A 24,833-nucleotide genomic window follows, 5' to 3' on the forward strand; every position below is an offset into this window, starting at 1 on the left:
GAGACAATTTCTCTGTGATATAAAACAATAATATGGACATGCCTTTAGTCTGTATTTCTACTTAGTTTTTATAGTTTAAAAAAATTGAAAAAGGCACAATTTTATTATAACACTGTAGATTTCAATATACTGTATTTGTATGGTCCACCACCACTATTATCATTACTATTTTTATTGCATCATCATTATTATTCATAATAGTATTATAATATTAATTTTAGTACAATAAGTTATATTAGAATTACTTCCCATCATATAAATGATTAATTATTCCTACTTTTGGTGTGACAATTCTCATTCACTCATTGTGGAAATTCAGGCTACAGTTGTCCTTTGTGAAAGACAGCCTAGGGCTGTGTATTAAAAAATCAAGCACCTAGACTTAAGGTCTGCTTTTTATTAAGACTGTACAAAGCTTTGATGGATAATAGGACTCACATAGTTTGACAGATTCCACCATTGAATCAGATCAGTGAAAAAAGCAAACTTTTTATTACTGAATTGAAGCAGTGATGCCATATGCGATTTATTGGTCCTTCCCATGGTCTACAAGCACACAAACAACTTGTTTGGTAGTCACTTGCCCCCTAATGGCAGCTAGTAAAACAGGATTGAGCCTCATCCTGACTTCAATACTTCATAGGGCTGAAGATGTGGCCTCTGATGCCTCAGTTGCTATGGCACATTGCATCAGCTGGATACTGAAAGCACAGCATTAAGGCAATGCATACTTTTGTTGGTTTGGTTAATGTCTTGTAATAAAGTGCCTTATATGGCTATATGTAATGTTTTTATTACCTTTCAGTGCTGCTGTATTTATTCATAGTAATTGCCTGAATATTAGTTAATTTGGGGAGCTAGATATTAAAATACACATGTGTTACAAAATTGGTTGATATCTCTTAAAGTATGTAAGAGAATATATAATATATAATGTTCCTTTAGGACAGGGGTGAAGAACAATGGCCTTTTTATAACTTGTGGACTTCAACTCCCAGAATTCCTGAGCCAGCCATGCTGGCTCAGGAATTCTGGAAGTTGAAGTCCACAAGTCATAAAGGGGCTATAGTTTTCCACATCTGCTTAAAGGATATAAGATAGACCATAAAACCATATGACAGTGATAGTTATTAAATGCATACTCGAATGACTTTATTTCTTGAGCAGAATTCAAACAGGATAAATAATACTTATTTTATTTTCATTCTCTTTCCACATAGGACCGCCTTCTGCTCCCAAAAATGTTATTTCTAATATTAATGAGACCTCAGTCATCCTAGATTGGAGCTGGCCTTTGGACACAGGGGGCAGAAAGGATGTCACTTTCAACATTGTATGCAAGAAATGTGGAGGAACCAGCAAGCTCTGTGAACCATGTAGCAATATTGTAAGATTTCTTCCGCGTCAGATGGGACTCACCAATACCACTGTGACTGTAGTGGATCTCTTGGCTCATACAAATTACACTTTTGAGATAGACGCTGTTAATGGAGTCTCTGATTTAAGTACCTTGCCAAGACAATTTGCTGCAGTCAGCATTACAACCAATCAAGCAGGTGAGTACTGAAATTGTTATTTTGCTATCTTATCAAAGAAGTATTATACAACTTGCAGTGTCCCTCATCCCTGTGCCTAACATCTTCTTTTACTCAACCTTTGAATCACCCTTCTTTTCATTTTCAAGCAAATATAATGGTAGCTATATGGAAGATAGTGATCTTAGCATTATAGCTGATTATCAGTAGGATGTGAATCAGCAATGATGTTGCTGCAAAAAAATCAAATCTAATTTCAGTCTCCATCAATATAAGCATGGTTTCTAAATTATGCAATTTTATACTTCATTACTGTCTTGTCACCTCAAATATGTGCCAAGTTCTGACTTTAAGGAAGATCATGATAAATTTGAACAGATTGGAAGAATAGTAACAAGGATGGTTAATATACTGTAAACTAAGTTTTAGGAAGGCTGATCAAAAGATAACATTTAGTATTTGTAAGAGAAAAAATTGACCATGGAACGAAACTTGCCTTTGCTGTTCAAGTCACTTGATCACTATTTCTTCAGGAATGTCTGTCAATAATTGCATCTTTAAATTGTTATTTCATATTTCATCTATGTTATTTCATATTTCATCAGTGAGATTATTACTCTAATTGACTATTTTTAGTTTTATTTTTTCCCCAAGCATTAAGATCTTCAATCTTTGCTTTAGCTTCATTATCAGTGTAAAGCAGCAGCTCCCAACCTTTTCTATACCCCGCACCCCAGAACACTTCTGATATATTCTTGCAGCCCTTACAAAAGTTTGAAATAACAGCAATGAATTATGCAGATACACTATAATTTTGAAACTTCTCAACCCAAGTTTTTGCATCTCCTGGAATATTGTCGTGCACCCCCAGTTGGTGTAAAGCCTTAGACTTGGAAGAAAGGCTTGATCTATGATGTATTTTCTCCTAAATAGCAAATGTTCCATAGCCACATCATCAAGAATTTTTGAATTTAGGAACATAAAATCTATTTTCTGTTCTTGTCCACCTATTTGCATTGGGTTGGCATTGCCTGTTGCGCAATAGTAGTTATATGAGTTGAATATATACATTTGGACAGTTTCATTTTCTAATTCCAAAGCATTTCATTGCTTCTTCTTATGTTTCAATTGATCACAACACCCCGTGTTTTAGGGTAAGTGAAGTTTGTTATAATCTACACAGTTGAAGAATAGCTATAATATAATATAATATAATATAATATAATATAATATAATATAATATAATATAATATAATATAATATAATATAATATAATATAATATAATATAATAGACATCCTTCTGAAATTCCATTGCCTTTTCCATTATCCATTGGTATTACCAATGCGGTATTTACTTCTGCCTTTTCTGAGTTCAGCTTGTGTGTCTGCCAATTCTAATTCCAAGTACTGTTTTATATGAGATAAGTGCAATTATTTGGTAGTTTGAACATACTTTAGCACTGCAATTTATGTTACAGGATTATAAACTAATCTTTTCCAGTTCCTTGGCACTGCTTATAGCATTTTAACTGCATTATCTTGCAAGCTTTTAAAGAATACATCTGGTATTTAATCAGCTCATGCAGCTTTGTTGTTAGCAATATGTTCTAAAGCCTATTTTCATTTTCTATTATGCCTGTCTATAGTTTAATGATCAAACCTTCATATGTAGCAATTTCTTCCTTTGTTTTCTTGGGCAGGGCGATGTTGATGATACAGTTCTACATATTTGTACAGTTTCCATTTTTGCACAAAATGTTCTTGATTTTTACATTTTACTTAAGTACCCTGTCTTTTCTTTTTGTTTATTATCCTCATTTTTGTACATTGCTTATGTAACTAGAACTTTTTCTTCCATTTTTCTTGATCCCATGTTTAGTTTTCAATTTTTTTGTTGCCTTCAACATTCTGTATTTTTTTCAGCTATTTTCAATGTATCAACAGAGAGCCATTCATATTTTTTAATTTTTCTTTTATCATTTCCAGAATTTTTTGTTTGATTCTTCTTTAATGATTTCATAAATTTCTCTTTAGAATTCTTCAGATATCCTATCATATATAATCCATTAAATCATTTCAAAATAATATGAAATATTGTTGATACTGTAAGTTGTTGGTTTGATTATTTTGCTTTATTATTTTGTTTAAATGATAATTTTGTAAATTGCTTTTGATCTCTGCCACATTTGATCTTGTTTTTGTTGGCTGAATGGCATTTGTTTTTCTTTGTTTACACAATGTGTAGTCAATTTTGATTTTTTCTATCCAGCAGTATCCATAAGGAAATTTATCTTTAAATTTGTTTGAAGAAGATATTCAACAAGGTATTTAAATTTTCTTGGCAGAATGCTATTAGCCTCTCTTCCACTTCATTTTATACACCAAGATCAAATTTCTCCATTATTCTAGATCCTGTTTTGCTTCCAAATTTAATATTCTATTTTCCTATAATTAATATGACAATTTTAAAAGTGTGTACAAGCTGTTACAAATCACCATCAAATTGTTCAGCTGTAGCTTCCTCTGCCTCTATTTTTACAGTATAACTTGAATTACCATATTATTGATTGGCTTGACTTAGAATCAAACAGAAAACAGTCTTTCATTTGGCGGATATATCGATACACTGACTTTGACACCATGTTTGTTAATAATTATGGTGATTCCATTTCTTCTGTGCTTTTCTAGTGTACAATAGAAGATCTGATGTTTCTTTGATATGAAATGAAGTTTCAGTTCATTTCAGTTCACTGATTCACAGAATGTCAACATTGAGTCTTGACATGTCTATTCTAACATTGTTAAGTTTGTCTTGGTTTCTGGTTTTGACATTCCCTGTAACAGTAGGATTAATAGATATTCAGCATTGTACCTTCTTTTTGCTCTGTCCACAACAGCTGGGCTTCCTTTTGGCTTTAAAAAGGCCACATAATAAGGACTAGTGCTACTTCTTCTTTTCCAATAGGCCATTGGACTTTTCCAGTGTAAAAACTTAGCCTTCTAGTATTATGCTGATTTCTCCTGTTTGCAATTGTCTAATTTTCTACTATAGTTGGTTGCTATTTCCATTTCCAATGGATTGAATTCATTTAATCTGATCTTTTTTTTTTTCTGTGACATACCCATCATGAGAGATTCTTCTGGAAGTGTACCTCAATGTACCTCAATGTACCTCATCATGGGAGATACAAGCTTTTTCATTGTACAAGTTTACATTTCAGGATGTGAAAGACACTTTCTAATACTCTGAAATATGAATAGATTTCACATAGAAGAACAAATAGAAAGCCACACTGTTCTCTGTCATCCCTTAGGGTTGATCTTACTAGCCAATGTGGCAAAAGATGTAAGGAAGATTGTTGACTAAATCTCCCTTAGGTATCTTTAGGGCAAAAAATAATAAGGACCATGATTTTGGTTAATTCAAATTAAGAATGCATAATATTAATTGAATACAGGAAATATGAACAATCGCCATATATTTAGAAATGTGTACATTCATGATAAAATTATTCTTCTGACGGAGCTTGGTACTTTTTCCTTTCCAGTTTTAAATGAGGAGAAACAGGGTGTAGATTGATTTAGTTTCTTCTCTCTTAAGGAAAGAACTATAAAATTAATAGGAAAAAAAACCTCAATTGTTAAGTAATGTTATCACCAGCAAGGTTAATAACTTCCATATCAAGTGAGCAATATAAAATATAATTTTGTACTATGTTAAATAATATTTTATTAATAAAATCAGATTGTAATCAGAACTTCATGCCAATGACATCTAGTGTAAATTATAGAGCTAATAAGTAATTAGAAATGAAGAAAATTAAGTCCTTTTATATTATAAAAGACTAGCTTTTTTCCTCATCCTTGTTTTCTGTTCTCTTATAGATTCTGATCATCAGTAGTTTTATGTGACTATTCATTTAAAATACCAATTATTTAATGTATGATATTCATATTTCCTTAGTAAGTCCTTTCATGCCTGGTGGATTTACCAGTTTTACAGGTGATCCTCAACTTACAATGAAAATTGAGCTCAAAATTTATGTTGCTAAGCTCTGTTTTGCTCTGTTTTACGACCTTTCTTGCCACAGTTGTTAAGAGAATCACTGCAGTTAAGTTAGTAACCTGATTGTTAAATGAATCTGGCTTCTCCATTATTGACTTTACTTGTCCAAAGATCACAAAAGGTGATCACATGATCCAGGGACACTGCAACCATCATAAATATGAACCACTGCCAGTATCCAAATTTTGATCATGTGACCATGGGGATTCTGCAAAGAGAATAAGTATGAAAAATGCTCCTAAGTCACCTTTTTTCAATGCCATTGTAACTTTGAATAATCACTAAATGAATAGTTGTATGTTGAGGACTACTTGTATTGCAGAATAAAATTATAAAAGTTTAAAGTAGTTTTTTTTCTGGAAATTTTTAAGGAATATGTGGGTTATTATACTCTCCGTTTATGTTATAAAATTAGCATCAATTTACGATTTTGTTGTGGATTTTTGCAGAAAAACACATGACAGTTTAGCAGACATTTACCATTTTGTACCACCCAAGGGTTTCTATTTTGTTAAATACAAAATGTGTTATCTATTGTTGAGTATTAAATGCTATTTTATTTATGTACAATTTTCCCCAAATGGCATTACGTAGCTTTATAGTCCCAAAAGCCATGATGGATAGGAGTTGTAATTCAGATGAATCTGTAGACCAATAAATGCTATTATTTCTAGTTGTAACATGATTTTGATTTTAAATTCATGTATTTCATCCAATTAGCTTGAATAATTTCTATTAATAGCTTGCATAAATCTTTGGTCAATAATTGAGTTTTCCAAGTGTTGATAGAATAGAAAGATGCAATTGTATCAGTCCTACATTACTGCAAATGTATTTGTTCCCTAATTTACACCATGTTTCCATTCTCCTTTGAAATTTGTGTGGATCTGTGTGCAATTATGGAATTGAAGAGTTTGGCAAATGGACTGCATTTTCATTATTTCTGTAAATAAGAATATATTTCTTTGCATTTAATTGAACATCAAGTAAAAGGTTTATAATAAAATTAGTACATAACTAATGTAGTAAAATATAGTAAAAAATCAATAATAATCATGTTCTGAAAGAATGCCCCTCAATCTATTTGTGTCTCTGAGAACAAAGTCGGATCTACTGTCCATCACATTGAACATGTTTTGGTTGCAGTATGATACTTGTAGGCAAGAGAAATCCCACAAAAGGAGATTTGGTTGTGATGAAGAGAGTTTTGGGTACTGCTGTGGGGAATTACCACAAGAGTGTCCAACGTGTTTTTCATTTTCTAAATTTTTTCCAACATATAGGGCACATCAATAAGCAGAAACAGAGATAGAATATATTCTTATATTCATCACTTTATTTCTGATTTTCACCCACAGTTTGAACCCAGATTCTGGGGAAAATTGCCTTTAAACAGATAACTGGCTTTTTTGCCATTTGTGACATTATGACAGTATCACACTATGTCTTTAAAAGCTCATAGGATAAGTTTGAATCAGCTGGCTCTTCATTTTATTGTTAAGGGAAAGGCTTATTGAACTGCAGTTATCAACCATGTTGAAAGGAACAAGCTCATCTCAGTTCACAATAATATGTTTTCACACAGATGCTATCTAATAACACCAATCAACCCTGCTTAGGAAGGGTCACTGACTGCCGCAGGAGATTTATATAACATTCACAATCCCTAGAGGGAAGGTGCTAATTATGAATCTGACATAGAAAGAGATGGACAGCTGCGTCTCTCTGACAAGCTGATATGCAGATTTGCCTGATTCCCTTGCCAATATTAACTTAGTAGCCGTATTACATTTATAGGTATATCTTGATTTGGTGGAAATGGTAGCATATAATACTGTATCTTTGTACAATAATCCTGGTCCCAATCAGGAGTATTCTGAGGAAGAAAATTTTTGAATAAAAAAATTAGTCAAAATATATAAAAATATATTTAAGTTCCACAGTATAAAAAATCAAGGCTGAGAAATAATAGACAATTCATTTTTGAAATCAGGTTCAATAGTTTCTTTACAAAAATAGAGGAAAAAAAATTCATGAAAATTGTTCCAGTTCCAAGGAGATTAAATCAAATAGCATGACTCTGGACATGCAGATATTTATTTAAAATGGGAAAAAAATTTTCAGGTTCACTCATATTGGCCTTAGAATATAAAATAAATTAAACCAAATATCGTAAGATAAAATGTTATTTTTATAAAAAGTGTTAATGTGCAGACAACATAGGAATGTGTAAACTGTATAAATTTAAATGTAAAAGAACAAGAATTGTGGGAAGTAGGGGGATGAAGAATTAAAAATAGCAGAAAAAATACCAATTCATTATGTATCTCAAGAAATATAAAGTAACCATTTTCATATTTATTTCAGAAATCAGAAGTCTTCACTCTGATTAGTTTTAAACAGTAAAACTAAATAGTACTTATCAATTTGCAGAAGCAAAGGATCTAAAAGTATCAAACTAGATAAATATATGAACAACTTCATGTAATTTCTTCCTATGACAAACTTTTATTTTTAGTAGGTAGATTTTAAGGAGTTATTAATTTCCTTATTCATTGTCCAAAAAGAACAAAAACATTTATATGACTATACCCTGATATCTGAGGGTGAATTTTTCCAACTTCATTGGACACTCATGTATTAATCACAACATATATTGTTACCACTACCACTATGTACATACTCTGCTCTTCGAATTAGAGAGAATTTACCATGTAGTAGAGAGACTATTTATGGTAAAGAGTAAGGTGTGAGGATTGCTTTGGCAATGTTCTGCTAAAATTGGAGATCTTACCATGTAGGGATAGGACAGAAATTTGTCTCATTCAAATGTTAATTTATATAATATCGCAATCTGATACCTATTTAAAATTCACTATTTTTCTTCCTGAATTTTGCATTGCAATTTTATTTTGTAAAGATAAGCTTTGAAAGAATAGATTATTATATACATGAAATCCATTTGTAAAATTATTTGCACATTTTGTGTACAGAAGACAACATTGTAACATAAAAACATCATTTTAGTACTGAAGAAGAAATAAGATTTGGAATTCTTTTATAGCTTGTTACAATCTTTTATTCTGATTTCAGTAATATTGATTTTTCAATTGAAATGTGAAAGCAATATAAAATCAAATTTGTGCCTAAAACAAAGATTTTTTTTTAAATCAATTTCCTTTCCTCCTTCGCTCATCTTCCTTAATATTACAACTTTTAGAAAAGTACAGAAACAACAAATTTTTTGATGAGGAAATAGAAGAAGCAATGCTAACATAGAAACTGAATTTAAACTGACTTTCTCAGAACCTTCCATAAAACTCATGTAATGAATGAGAATCAGCAGCATCAAGGTCTCCCCCCCCCTCAAGGTTTATTTATGATACTATCAAACAACAGTCTGTTGAGTACTTATAATCTCTTATCATTCTTCTATCCTTCAGTAATTTATCAGCCTTATACTTAAAATATGTATATAAAACGTATCTTTTTTTCTTGTATTTACAAAGCATGCAGTAAACAGAACAGAAAGACAAATAGTTCGCAAGATACATGCACATAGAAAAGTATCACTGGATCTGTGGCTGTGGTTATTTTTGAAACTGTATAACACTGGATTTAGATAGTCTCATGCTCAGTGGTGGAATTCAGCCAGTTCACACCATTTCAGCAGAACCGGTAGCTAATTTTTTGTTGCCCAGGCGCAGAACAGACTTCTGGAAGCGGCATATACATAGAGAACCAATTATTCACATATTTGAATCCCACCACTGCCCATGCTTGATTGACAATTTAAAAACTCCCTTTCAACTGAAGGAAATGCGTAATCTTTAACTTCTTACCCATCAACCTCTGCTAATCATACCACTAAAGGAGACATGTGCTTGTTTGGCTTATTCTGAGATAATTTTACCTACCTTTTTCAGTTGTTGAATTAAAAAAACAATACATTGGCAGTACGTAGGATTCTGAGTTAGAATATTTGTATAAATATAAAGCTTAAATCTTCTACTTCATACTTTTAATATACAGTTTCCCCAAGAAATAGCAAGAGTTGGAGTTTCAGTATAATCAATTAGTGGTTAGATGGAGTTTAGATCAAAAGGTTGGTATTACTTTAGGGGATGAGAATTTGGTAAAAAAGATTAAAGATCAAAATTGGGCCCATATAAAGAGAATTTATAATGTTTTAATAGAATTGGATTCTGAAATGGATCTAATTAAAGATTGTATGGTAAAGTGGGCTCAAAATATTCAGGAACCGATCCCATTGGATACATGGGAGATAATTTGGGTTAGAAATGTAAAATTTACACAGGCTCAAAATTTAAGAGAAAATTTTTATAAAATGTTTTACAGGTGGCATTTGGATCCCAGAAAGATGTCTTGTATGTATTCTAATTTACAGCCCAAATGTTGGACATGTGGTAGCTTGGATGCAACCTATTTTCATATTTGGTGGACTTGTAGAAATATAAAAGCTTTTTGGATTAAAATTTGGTGGAACATTTAAAAGATTTTTTAAAAGAAAGATAAAGTTTACCCCTCAATTATTTTTGTTGGGTATTATTGTAGATTTTGATGTTAAAGAAACTAATTTGATGTTGAACTTAATAACAGCAGCAAAGTTATTGGTAGGGCAATATTAGAAGAAAGAGTCCTTGCCTACTGTAGAAGAATGGATGTTTAAGGTGTCAAATTCAGCAGAAATGGCAAAAAATTCTGCCTATTTGAAGGATCATACACAAGAAAGATATATTTCGATTTGGAGAAGATGGATAGATTATATTCAGAATAAATATGGGATTAAAAAGTTTCATTTAGCTTATGAGTAAATTTTAGATTAGTACTGATAGTATAATAACTCATTTTAGATTTGGTATTACTATGGTTTAATTAATATTGACTTGTTTATATTATTCTTTTTGTTTTAATTTGCTTATATTTATCTTAAATGGGAGTTAAAGTATTTTATGGATTTGGTTACTTATATAGTTGGGTTATGTTAATTAGAATTTTATTATTAATTTGTAACCCTTATTCAGCTCTGGGAAGTGGGGGGAGGGTTAGGGGTGGGTGGGTTTTGGGATATTTATACTGTATAAAACTTTTCAATAAAAAAAAGCTTAAATCTTCTACTTCATACTTTTAATATACAGTTTCCCCAAGAAATAGCAAGAGTTGGAGAAACGAGACAAGTTACCATTCAGCCAAATAGTTTAAAATAGAGAGAAGCAGAAGACCAGTCGAGCTATTTTCCAAGGCGCCTGAAGGCAGGACAAGAAGCAATGGATGGAAACTAACCAAGGAAAGAAGCAACCTAGAACTAAGGAGAAACTTCCTGACAGTTAGAACAATTAACCAGTGGAACAACCTGCCTCCAGAAGTGGTGAATGTTCCAACACTGGAAGTTTTTAAGAAGAGACGGGACAGCCCATTTGTCTGAAATGGTATAGGGTTTCCTGCCTGAGCAGGGGGTTGGACTAGATGACCTCCAATGTCCCTTCCAATTTTATTATTAATATTACTATTACTACTACTACTACTACGATTATTATTATTATTATTATTATTATTATTATTATTATTATTTACAGTTTCCCCAAGAAAGAGCAAGAGTTGGAGAAACGAGACAAGTTACCATTCAGTCAAATACTTTAAAATAGAGAGATGCAGAAGACCAAGTTTAACAATCTGTAAAATAATAATGATAAAGTTGGAAGGGACCTTGGAGGTCAACTAGTCCAACCCCTGCTCAGGCAGGAAACCCTATACCGTTTGGACAAATGACTGTCCATTTTCTTCTTAAAAACTTCCAGTGTTGGAGCATTCACCGCTTCTGGAGGCAGGTTGTTCCACTGGTTAATTGTTCTAACTGTCAGGAAGTTTCTCCTTAGTTCTAGGTTGCTTCTCTCCTTGTTTAATTTCCATCCATTGCTTCTTGTCCTGCCTTCAGCCGCTTTGGAAAATAGCTTGACTCCCTTTTCTTTGTGGCAGCCCCTGAGATATTGGAACACAGCTATCATGTCCCCACCATAAGGATGATGCCATATATGGCAAGTAATTCCATAAATTCCAGATTTCAACCTACCACAGTTTCCTTAATTTTTGTTTGTTTGTTTTTGCTTTTGAAATGTCTCATTTTTATTTGGTCTAAATTCACTGAGCTTATTTCTTACCATAGAAAATAAGGGAACAGAATTTCCAGTGTTCATATGATTTTCTGATTCCTTCAATTCAGAGGGACTCCTTTGCTATTAGAACTATTCAGCCATGTTTCCTAAATTAGAAAGTGACCCTTAGACAGTGGTGGATTCAGCCACCACTGCACCACTTTGGCAGAACCGGTAGCTAATTTTTTGTTGCCCAGGCCCAGAATGGACTTCTGGAAGTGGCATTCACACAGAGAACTGGTTGTTCACATATTTGAATCCCACCACTGCCCTTAGATATAGGTAGCAAAACAATGAAACAGCCAACTAGTACATAAATAGATACCTTGGAATTCAAATAGAGAGAATAGTATTTCACACCATCACTATTACAGATTGTTTCTGTAATATCCAAGTACACAGTCTATATCTTTCTAGCTCCATTTTATAGTATCTAAAGTACACTCAGGTTAGGATGCTGAAATCTAGCAATGAAATGGCTGTGGTTTTTAGTTTTAGGAAAATAACATTGGAAATGGTTATATTTAGACTATGAGGTCAAACACAAAGCTGATCTTTTTTCAGTTCCACCTAAGCCTTGCGGAGGGGAGGGGGCAAGGGAGGCAAAATATGTACTATTTAGACAAATTCAGTACAGATGGGGCTAGGCAAAAATGATTTGTTTCAAAAAAAGAAACCAAAACAGCAATGGAAGACTGAACTTCATTTTTATTTCATGAACAAGTTGTATAAATTTACAGGCTTTCAGGCTATATAAGTAAAGGCTTTCTTCATCTTGATCATTAAAGTCAATGTTTCATTTATCATTTTTCCAATCAGTGGTTTTCCAAATCACCTTTAACTGAAATGACTGAAGATCAGCCATTTTCTTCATGTTTTCAGTAAAAATATAAAAAGCTTTCCATTATTAACATACTGCTGTGAAATATATTATGCATGCCTATTTGTAGTGGAGTTGCTTCTTCAAAAATTTGTAAAGTAGAGTAGCTCTGAAAATTCATTTCTGATAAATTCATTGTTGGTCCATTCACATTTTTGGTAGGTTGCAAATATATTTAAGTAAGTGAACATACGAAAAACCTATTTTATTTTCCAGAATTATTATGATTAATAATATTTAATGCTAATATGATGTTATCAGTATGCTATTGATTCATTTAAAATAATTAGAAAAGGTGGTAGGAAATAATTACTTTTAATTAGTCATAAATATTTATGAAGGTTATCTTTGGGTTTTTTGCTTGGTTTTCTTTCTTTTTTTTTAAATAACAGACACAATAAGAATGATTTAAAGAGCCCTAAAATGATTTACTATGAAATAAAAGGCATGATACTGAATTAATAATTATTTTAATTAGTCTGCTTTAGTAAATATGCGATTCTCAGTTTGCTTTAGTAAATAATAATAATAATAATAATAATAATAATAATAATAATAATAATAATAATAGTAAATATGTGATTCTCCAGTACAGGAGATGGAGAATCCACCAATGGGTTTTCTCTGTCTGCCTGCTCTTGAGACCAAGTAGCCAAACTTGACACGCCTCCCCTTGCTAGGAGATCCAGTCTTAACTTGGTCTCAGCTCTTGAAGACATATCTGGTTTGGCTTTCAGAAGATAGCAGGTCAGAGAAAGAAATCCATTGGTGAATTCTCCCTATTTTAATTGGCAAAATATTAAATTACAATCCTCTTAACCAAATTCCCCACAAGTACTGGGCTGAGTACTAACTTCAATTGCATTTTGCAGTGGGGGGTGGGGGGGGAGAAAGTTTCCCTGCAGCCTTCCCATTTCCTTTCCCAGGGCTCTGGGGAAAAACTTTTAGCAGGGGCTGCTAGGAGCGTGTTTTTTTCCCCATTTACCCCATTTTCGTCCCTCATTCTGGAGTTCTTTTCAGGCTGCTCGTCTGATCTCAGCAATTGATTTCAGACCCTCGGAGGCTTCCTAGGCAGCCAGAGGCAGTCGCTGGCGCCATTTTGTTTGCCATTCAGGCAAACGAAGCAAATTTAGGCTTCATGGTTTGCCTGCCGGTTGGGAGGCAACCCACAAAGGGAATCACGGGCAGTGGTCAGCGCTGCCCCCGCGATTGCCTAAGATCAAAAGAAGTGCTATTGGGGCTGCGGGGACTGTTCTCAGCTGAGAACGAGTTGCAGCCACCATTTTGAAGCTCCAACGCATACTAGGAGCTGGGTAAGGCCTCATCCACTTTGTTACAGCTAGCTCGGTCCCATCGGTGACCTAATTATAACACATTTCAGCGAATTAAAATTTAAAATAACTCACTTCGTAGGGGCAATTGGTGGGTTCAACTGAAGGCCACTACTCTAACGGAGGCTCCTCTAGGCCCAACATGCCCATTCGCAGTTACAGCGGCCATCTTGAAATCCACCTGGTTACATCCCAGGCCTAATGAGGCCTAATCACACTAATCACACAGACAGGCCCCAGAATTTAGTAGTAGCCACCAATTGAGATCACATCATTCCTGTTTAGAACACTCATTTTTCCTTTAAGCCTCTGTACCCCTTTTGGTTTTTTTTTTTTTTTTACCTTTTTCCCATTTTACTGGTACACACTGACTGGCCACCTAAGGCCTCCAGGCAGAGCCCAGAGAGTGGTTCCAAATGTGCCTTTGGTATCTAACTCAAGTGCCGTGACTGAAGCCCAGAGAGAAATTTTTAATTAAGTTGGGTGGTCAGGGGAACAATCTTGTTGCTTGTTCCAATTTCACTCCCGCCAGCTACTTGCCTGCCAGAGTGTCATCTCAGCATTCCTGAGACTGCTCCACTGGGATGGAGGGCTCCACGTTGCCTCAGTCCACGAACACTGTCTCTCCATCCTCCAGTTATGGCTGCAATAAACCCTCTGACCAGGGGACGGCAGGCAAGTCCAAATCCAAAACCAAGCACATGCTCAAGAAGTCCTCCAAGATGGCAGAGAAGCAAGCCAGCCGTAGGCACCAGGCTCTGGAGAAGGAGTTCTCCAGAGCACAGAGGCAGGCCGGACTAGATGTGATGCAATTGGTGGCCCCTGACAATGATCTCCCATTAGGTCCCTCAACCTCAGCTCAAGGCGTGTGGTCCATCCCAAAGATGCCGGTCACTCTTGGTTCACCACCCACAGTGCCACAACACACAACATTAGCCTCAGGCACAGTTCCAGAGGCTAGCTTTACCCCCCACAGGGGACCGGACTTTGGAGATTTTTTATCCAATGGACGCCTTGAGGCCTTGCTATCAAAGGTAGTGGATAGAGCGGTCCTTTCAGACACCCGATCAAGGGGCTTCCACATCAGACATGCCACCTTATGGGCCACCTACAGAGCTCCCCATACCCCAGGAGCCTACCTCTCCTATGCACTCTTCCATGAGCAGTTACTCATCCCCCCAAGGTGAGGAGCTACCGGACTTCATTTTGTCAGAGGAGGAGGAACTTCCCCCGAGCCCTCCCCTTCGGGAGGCCTTTTCAATTCGGCCCTTTTTCTTTCAATCCTGCGCAAGGCCACAACAACGGCAAATATTGGCTCAGATCAATTCCCTCAACCACAGGCTCTATCGGATACCAGCCCCAATCTGATATTTTTTTGAAACGGTGGCAACTGAACATCACATCCCATGCCCCTCTATCTTCCTGAAAAGGATCAAGAAGCCATGGGCTTCCCCTCCTCATTCCCTACCATTAGCGGAGCTGACAAAAAGATTTTTAGCACCTCCACAGATCTCACCGATGCGCCGGTAGATGAAGCATGGACCTCTCTGGTATCCCAGACGGCGATCGTGGGGGATTTGTCAGAGACACTTAAAGTGGACAACAAGAAATGGGAACACACCTTCCGGAAGACCCATCAATCAGCGGCATGGGCAATTAAGACGGCTAGCTGTGCGTCCTTCTTTGTCAGGACTACCCTTTTATGGTTGCGCCAACTTCAGGCTAGAGTACCTGCTGAAGACTTGCGGACCCACCAGGACCTAAGCAAGATGGTAGCAGTCACTGAGTACGCTGCGGATGCAATGCTTCAGTCCACCATTTTTGACTCTAGGTCTATTGCTTCCAACATCACTGCCAGGTGGATGCTGTGGCTTAAACATTGGCAGGCTGACGCCAAACTCAAATGGTGTCTAGCGACTGCCCCTTATCTTGGCACAAACCTATTTGGGGAGGCCTTGGCCCCATACCTTGTGGAGAACAAGGACAAGTGCAAGGTCATGACTCACTTAAACAAGAAGTCTGACAAGCATCCCACTCCCTATTTTCATAGACAGCCCTTTCGGCAGGCAATGGGTACAACAGTCATTCAACCCTCCCGCCCATACACTCTCAGGCAGGAAAGACCGTTCAACCGTCCTTATGACAGGCCAGGTTTCCGGTCCAGACAACAGGGCCAGCCCAAGAGGCCATTTCGAGGGGCAGACCACCCCTATAGAAAGTCCAAGTGACTCCTTCACTGTTCTTCCCATCGGGGGAAGACTAACCCACTTCTTCCATCAGTGGGAACTCACGTCCACAGACAACTGGGTCTTGCAAACCATTCAGTTTGGTCTGTCCCTGGAGTTTCTAACCACACCCCCGAACTGATTCATTATCTGTTCCATTTCCAGGGATCCACTCAAACAGGGACTCATGCAGGAGGCCATTCAACATCTCTTAGAGATTCAGGCCATAGAACCAGTACTGACAGACCACAGGCGAAAGGCGTTCTACTCCATCCTCTTTGTGGTTCCCAAGGCCTCAGGGGGGTGGAGAGCAATCCTGGACTTCAAGCATCTCAACCATTACATCATTTACAAAAAGTTCAAAATGCAATCTCTCCAGTCCATCCTGGGAGGCATCAGACAGGGAGACTTCCTGGCATCAATAGACCTCATGGAAGCGTACCTCCACATCTCCATTCACACAGCTCACCGACGGTTCCTAAGGTTCTGCTACAGGGGCAGACATTTCCAGTACAAGGCCCTCCCCTTCGGCCTTTCTTCAGCACCCAGGCTGTTCACCAAAATCCTGACTGTGCTAGCCGCCCAGCTGTGGAAGATACCAATACGCGTCCAGTGTTACCTGGATGACATCCTGATTCAGGCATCATCCTTCCAGGCAGCTCAGGCGGACGTGAAACACACCATTCAGGTCCTTCAACAATATGGCTTCTCAGTCAACTTCCCCAAAAGCCAGACAGTTCCCTCATCCAGGCTCTTACACCTGGGAGCCGTGATAGACACCACCAACTGCACGGTCTATCTCTCCCAGGAGCGAGTGGTCAGCATCAGGGAGCTAGCTCCCAAGGTATACAGGGAACATACAGTTCCCTTGGTCTTACTCTCCCAACTATTAGGAAAGATGGTCTCCTACATAGCCATAGTTCCCTGGGCCAGACTCCACTTGCGGGACCTCCAATGGTTCCTGCTACCTTTCCAACGGGTGAATGCCAGCATATCCAACCGCCAAGTCAGGGTTTTGGTTCACATTTGCAGGGCACTTCGCTGGTGGTTCTCATGGGCTGTGACCAAAGGATCACTCTTCAAGGAACCGATACGCATCACCATCACGACAGATGCCAGTCTGTTCGGATGGGAGGGCTCATCTACAGTCTCAGTTTGCGCAGGGCTGTTGGTCCCACGCAGACTTGAGACACAACATCATATTAAGGACACAGGAACCAGAATTATATTAATTATATTTATATTATATTATTATAATATATATAATTATATTAAGATAGTTCTGTTGAATTACGAAAACTTTGTTCAAAGATAAATCCACAAAGCTACAATTAGGTGAATACTATTTTTCTTATGTACATATGCTCTACTTAGGAATAATCCCTTAGGTCTTATTCTCTAACTACCAGAGGTTCCCAAAAAATTGAGCAAATGTACATAGAAAACTAATTATATTTATGAATAAAGAGTAGTGTTTAAGCAGGGTTCCCTTTTTTAATGTGGTGTATGCCACTGAATTTGTATGCATCACCTTATTAATAGAAATCCTAAGCAATTAGTAGCTTGTGGTTCTTCTCAAGAATCAAGTATTGGGGGGGGGGTTATAAAAGTATGGGTTTCTCCTACAAATGTCAGTTCTTCCAAACTTTCTAGATTTAGTGCAGTACTTTTCTTAACCACTTCAGATTATTAACTAATTTACTAATACAGTTCCAAACTCTTGGTTAAAACTGTAAATAAAAATAAAAGTCATGATATTATGATCTTGCTAGTCCATGTACTATGTGCTGCATCTTTTACATCTTTTCCCTCAGAGCAGCAATCCATAATTCAGCCTACAGCTGACCAGCTACCCTATAACTCTCACTTTGAGCCATTAAGCTACGTTATACATTCTGAGCTGAAACCTATCTCTCCATTTTCTGAAAGCTATTTTCTCCTGTTAAAGCAATGTTTCTATTTTAATATATAGATTAACTCTTGGCAACAGCTTGGATGAGTTTCTGCAGTTTTCTTGGCATTATTTTTGAAGTGGTTTGCAATTGCCTTTTTCTACAGCTGAGAGAGAGTGACTGATCCAAAGTCCCTGTTATTTAGTGCCTAAGGCAGAACTACAGTTCACAGTATTCTGGTTTCAAGCCCCAATGCCTTTAACTACACTACATTAGCTCTTAATATGAGTTGGTATTACCTTATTCTTTTTTTTTTTAATATAAACTGTTTGGTGAAGATTACTTCTCATATATACAGTATTATCTCCTTTTGATTTTTTTTTCTGCTTTCTACTTTTCTGTTCTTGCATAATACATTTTACACCCCAAAAGGAATAGCATAACGGGGGAAAGGATGGAAGTACATGTTTTAGAATTAGCATGGTTTGGGAGATCATTTTTTAAAATTTATTGTTACGATTTCAAATTTCAAAATTGTTATTATTATTATTGTAAAAAAGATGTTGAAACTTTGGAAAAAGTTCAAAGAAGAGCAACTAAGATGATTAAGGGCTGGAGACAATAACAAATGAAGAACAGTTGCAGGAATTGGGTATGGCCAGTATAGAGAAAAGTAGAACATGATAGTAGTATTCCAGTATTTCAGGAATTCTGCTACAAAGAGAGGTTCCAAAGCACCAGAAGGCAAGACAAGAAACAATGGATGGAAACTAATCAAGGAGAGAAGCAACTTTGAATTAAGGAAAAGTTTCCTAACAGGAAGACACTTAACCAGTGGAACAGCTTGCCTTTAGAAGTTATAGGTATATCATCACTGGAGGCTTTTAAGAAAAGACTGGACAACCACCTATTTGAAATGGTATATGGTCTCCTGCTTGAACAGGAGGTTGGACTAGAAGACCTCCATGGTCCCTTCCAGCTCTGTTCTGATTGATTTATTTGCAGGAATGTACTTTGGACTTTTTCATCAATCCTACAACCCCCTGGTCATGCTTACAAATTGAAAAAAAAAGCACATTAGAAGTGCACTATGATGTCTTCCCCTGGGATTTAATTCAATGAAGAAAGCTAAGCAGGTTAACCTAGATGTGGTTGAATGATGTATGTGTTTCTATGAGCTTTAAACATCTCTTGGCATCTTGTGACTGAAGTAATTAGAAAATCTCATACCCCATTCTCTCAACATGAGTAGTTTATCACATTTTATTTTCTTGTGATGGCAAATTAAAAACTGTTTTTCAACAAACAATGCAATAAAAATAAAAAGTAAAAACTGTTTAATTAATATATTTTTCATATAGATTTGGATAAAGTAGACTGATTCAGCATTTGGTTTATAACAATTAAAGTTGTTATAAATCAGTATGTTTAAATCTTCTTTATTGCTTGGTCTCCACTTTTTTTCCAGGATTCGTAGTATATATATATTTATAAACATCAGGTTGCACATATAATGTATATATTGCTTTGGAATTCTATTATATAAGAGTCAATGAAATTAAAATGATTTAATATAGTCATAACACATTTTGCCAATAGGCAGTAAAGACTTTAACTGAATAATAATTTGAATGTATTTTTTTAAAAAAATCACATGACTGTATCTAACAAATTTCTGTTTCATCATCATACAAATCACCATATTTTTAGTCTCTCTCTCTCTCTCTCTCTCTCTCTCTCTCTCTCTCTCTCTCTCTCTCTTTGTGTTTGTGTGTTTGTGTGTGTGTGTGGCTGTTAACATACTGAAATAGGTGTCTAACTAAGCTTCATAGAAAATTGTTAAAAATGTGGGAGAAATTTATTAATCAGAGTTAGATATTGGAAAACATGGAAAATGTCACCAAAATAAGACATTTTGCAGCCCGCTGATGATTATTACTAACAATGGACCTCTTGGGATTTTGTCCATAATGTATTCAGTTGCATTGTATATCTGACAGGGGGAACATTATCAATGAGTTGCAGATTTCAGTAATAATAGCATAGATTCTAATGAATAGACAAAACTCCCCCTTTTGGCTTCACATTTTAATACAGCAACTGAATTTCATTGCTTACATTATTGTAGCAGATGAGAAACATCTGCTCATTTACCATTGTGGTACCAGTAAGAAGAAGTCTAACTTATTTTCCTTCAAGCTGTCCTGCTTCAAGGCTTGAATAAGAAGTCTACAATTCAGCTATTAAGGATTGATCCAATTCCAGGTTTATACTCAGGATCTGTTTAAATCAAATCTCCTATTCTTTGCGAGGGTTAGTGCATTTGTTTTCTTTCCTGAACCACCTTTTTCTTTTTTTTCCTCTTCTAGCTCCATCACCTATTACAGCAATCAGAAAGGACCGGACTTCTAGAAACAGCATCTCTCTGTCTTGGCAAGAACCTGAACACCCGAATGGGATCATTTTGGATTATGAAGTCAAGTACTATGAAAAGGTGAGAAGATACCACAAAAGCGACAGGGAAAAGTCAAATCTAGTTTAAATAAAGATAAGCAAATGTGAAAAGGAAATATAGCTTAAATGTGCTCATGGTTCATATGCTAGCTTTCCCACAGTGTGAGCAAAATACAGCATGTCATTTGCATTCTAGTAGTGGTCATATTAAGGTATATCTGAAGTAAGCAACTTTAATATTTTACCATAATATTTTAAATGTTGTATTTTAGTATAAGTTAAGATACTATCTTGATTTAAGGATACAACAAGCATCTAATTTTTCATGTATTAATGTTTTCTTTATGAAGAACATGAACTAAACGAGAGTAGATAATGTATTTTAGATTAATCAGAATTTTGTAAATTTTTGTAATTGTGCAAGGCAAAAACACATACAAAATATTCCAGTGACTTAGCTCTAGTTTTGCAGGAAAGCCAGTGACAAACAATGCTGACTTTTGCATATATCAGAAATTCCATTCCCTATTCTTACTTCCTGCTGGGAAGTAATTAACATTTGTAAAGGTCATCCTGTTGGTTTGAAATGTAGAAGTTTGAAATGAGTTCTAGGTAGAGTCACAAAATGAAAAATTTGGCAAGCATAAATTAAAATTTAAAATGTTATTGTCAAATTTAAAATGTTATTGTCCTATATAATGTAGGGATATTTTCCCTACACATATGTCTGTGTGTGTGTGGTGTGTGTGTTTTAAATATAAACAAAATATATGTTATACTAGATATATGTGGCTACAGTTTAATAGTGTTACATTAGCTATTTGCAACTGTAATTAGTTGCATTAACTGTCATGAAAAATACAGCAGTTATATTGCATTATGTTTCATTTACGGCCATGGTGATTTACTTGACTGCCACAAAATAAGGTCATAAAATTGGATTGGTCACATGATGGCCTGTTTTTTTTTTTTTTTTTTATTAAAAGTTTTATAAATTTTACAAAAAAGAAAAAAGAATACAAAACAAGAGACAACATATACAAAAAAATAAAACTAAACAATACATATATATAAAAAAAAAAACCCCACCCCTCCCAAACCCCCCCCCTCCCTTCCCCCCCCCCTGAGCTTCCCAGAGCAGAATATAGGCTTAAGAAGTAAAAATAAAAATTAAATTAAGAACTTTATATTTATATATATAAAAAGATTATCTATAATATATATGAAAATAAAACTTATGAAAAAACTATATAATATTTTTGTATACCCAATCTAAATTGTATAAATTTTATCCATTTATCCCAAACAGCAAGAAACTTCTCTTGCGTTTGTTGCTTTAAGAAAGCCGAAATCTTTGCCATTTCCGCCAGATAAGCTACTTTAAGAAACCATTCCTGCAATGTAGGCAAAGATTCCTTCTTCCAATATTGTCCTACTAACAGCCTAGCGGCTGTAATCAAATTTAACATCAAAACAACCTCCTTTGTATCACAATCTGTAACAATACCTAACAAAAATAATTGCGGAGTAAATTTTACCCTCCTTCTAAAAATTCTCTGGATATTCCACCATATTTTAATCCAAAATGCTTTTATCTCTCTGCATGACCACCAAATATGATAATAGGAAGCCTCCTTATAACCACATCTCCAACATTTGGGTTGCACGTCAGGGTACATATAAGACATTTTTTGTGGATCAAGGTGCCATCTATAAAACATTTTATAAAAATTCTCCCTTAAGTTCTGTGCTTGTGTAAATTTGACATTTCTCACCCAAATATTTTCCCAGGTGTCCAATGAGACTGGCTCACCAAAATTCTGCGCCCATCTTATCATACAATCTTTAATTAGTTCCGTTTCTGAATCCAATTCAACTAAAACCGCATAAATTCTCTTAATGTGGGTTTGTCTTGAATCCTTCACTTGCTTGATAAGATTTTCATCTTCTCTAAGAAAACCCACCTTACAATCCATCTTCCATCTGTCTAATAATTGCCTATATTGGAACCAAGAATAAATAAAGTTTTCTTGCGCTAACTCTTCCCGTGATTTTAATTGCCAGTTTTGTCCATCCCATTTAAGTAACTGTCTGTAAGACACCATATCCATTTTAACCCCTCTTTTTATTGCTTCTATCGCATGCCAAGGTATAGCCCATAATGGTACTTTGAAATCACTTTTATAATATTTTCTCCAAATCCTAAGTAAAGAAATTCTTAAGATATGAGATTTAAAAGCCCAATCCATTTTTTTATTGAATATTAAATAGGCATGCCACCCATAAAGTAAATCCCATCCCTCTAGATAAAGTATCTCAGAATTTGTCAAATTTACCCAATCACTGATTAGTGTTAAAACCACCGCATCATAATATAATTTCAAATTTGGTACCTTAAGTCCACCCCTCTCACGGAAGTCTTGCATAATTTTAAACTTAACCCTTGGCTTTTTCCCTGCCCAGATAAATTTATTAAGACCCTTCTGCCACTCATTTAAATTAATCTCATTTTTCAAAATTGGTAACATTTGAAACAGAAAAAGAAACTTGGGTAAAATATTCATTTTTATCACTGCAATTCTTCCCATGAGGGATAATTGCAACTTTTCCCAGTTCTTCAAGTCCTTCTGTACCCTGACCCACAACCTTTCATAATTATTTTTAAATAATTTTACATTAGAAACAGACAACATCACCCCCAAATATTTTACCTTATTAACAATCTCAAAACCCGTCAGGTTAGTCAAAATCTGCTTCTCCTGACTAGACATATTTTTAGCTCCCTTGGCACGCAGCCTGGAGAAGACACCATCAAACTCTGAAAGAGCTGCGTGTGTTGCATAACTCTTGGGTCTTGCTCCTCCCACCGGCGGTGATGCACTTCCAGGAGAACTCTCTTTAGGCTCTTTTTTACGTTGCTCCTTCTCTTTACGCTTATAGGCTGCACGGGTCATCCTCTGCTCTTTAACCTCCGTCTGGCGTTGCTTTACAGCTTCTATCATCCCAGCGGAAACCAAATCTAATGCCTCAGATTGCTGCTCAACTTCCTTGCCACTCAGAGATTTCCGACCAGATGAGGTTGAGCCTGCACCCAGGACCGAAGTATAAAAATCTCTAGCTTTATCAACTGTGTTCAATCTATAGCGTGTCCCAGCATGGCTCAAAACAATACCCATCGGAATTTCCCATCTAAATGGCATCGATCTAGCTTTAAGCTCATTGGTTAAAAAAGCAAAGTCTTTCCTGCTTCTTAAAATTTTGGATGGGATTTCCTTTAGAATGATGACATCTTGGGCAGCAATCTGAAATCTTTTATTGTAAAAAGCTTGTATAATCTCATTCCGCAGGGACTTCTTTGTAAAATAAATCACCACATCTCTAGGCAAGTTCTTCTGCTTAGCAATCCAGGAGTTGAGCCTATAAATTTTTTCCACTTCTCTCTGTAATTCTCCTTTATCCATATCCAAGGCCAGCGCCAGTTCAGTAAGAACCACCTCCACGAGATCTTGATTCACATCTTCCTTGAGGCCTCTGATCCTCAGGGCATACTCCATTTGTCTGTACTGAAACATCAAAATATCTTCTTGTGAGGAGTCCACCTTCCTTTCCACATCTTGAATTTTGTCATCCAAAGAGTCAACTTTGTCTTCCACTTCCTCAAGCCTTGCATCGAGCTTAACCACCACAGTAGCCAAACCTGAAACAGCTGCCAGTATATCTTGTCGTAATTCATTATTGTTTTCTTGCAATTTAGTCTTTATCCCCGTTATCTCTTCTTTGAGATCAGATTTAATTTCTGATTTAATCTGTGAGACAAATTGATTCATTTCCTCTCTCATTTGAACTACAATCTCTCCCATTATGCCTCTAACCTCTTGTGCTGAAAGTCCAGATAGAGGAGGGGAGGGTGGTGGCTGAGCCGGTGGTACATGTTTAGATTGTTGTTGTAGCTGTGCAGTGGAAGTTATAGGAGAAGAAATAACCTTAGGTATTGAGGAAGGCTGCTGCCTCTTTGAAGCCATTTTAAAAAGCACAATTGTCACTTCCCTTTCCCCTCCAGCCAGGAAGGGAGGAGGGAAAAAAAAGAAAAAAATTTTTAAAAAGAGAGAAACTATAGTCCTTGAAAGTCCAGAGTAAATCCAAAGAATAAAAAATAAAAGAGCAAACAATTCAAAAGAAAAAATTCTAAGCCAAAAGCAAAAGTAAAAGCAAAAACCAGTCCTTAAAAAGGGAAAGTAAAACAAAAGAGAAAGGAAAAAAAAACTCCGACACTTTC

The 24,833-nt window shown here is 35.8% G+C and overlaps 1 protein-coding gene across 4 annotated transcripts in view; it reads left to right on the plus strand.

Moving 5' to 3' along the window:
• The window catches only part of EPHA3 (EPH receptor A3), a 231,882-nt gene that overhangs the window by 155,597 nt on the left and 51,452 nt on the right, over positions 1 to 24,833 (plus strand). For all 4 annotated transcript variants that reach the window (XM_039345858.1, XM_039345856.1, XM_039345857.1 and 1 more), the window contains exons 5-6: positions 1,221 to 1,556; positions 20,473 to 20,597. In XM_039345858.1, coding sequence (XP_039201792.1) covers positions 1,221 to 1,556; positions 20,473 to 20,597 — 461 coding nt within the window. The remainder of the gene's footprint in view (positions 1 to 1,220; positions 1,557 to 20,472; positions 20,598 to 24,833) is intronic.

Source organism: Crotalus tigris, unplaced genomic scaffold (assembly GCF_016545835.1).
Source record: "Crotalus tigris isolate CLP2741 ecotype Arizona unplaced genomic scaffold, ASM1654583v1 scf7180000017980.1470182205:1502881, whole genome shotgun sequence".
In the NCBI taxonomy this organism is placed as follows: Eukaryota; Metazoa; Chordata; class Lepidosauria; order Squamata; family Viperidae; genus Crotalus; species Crotalus tigris.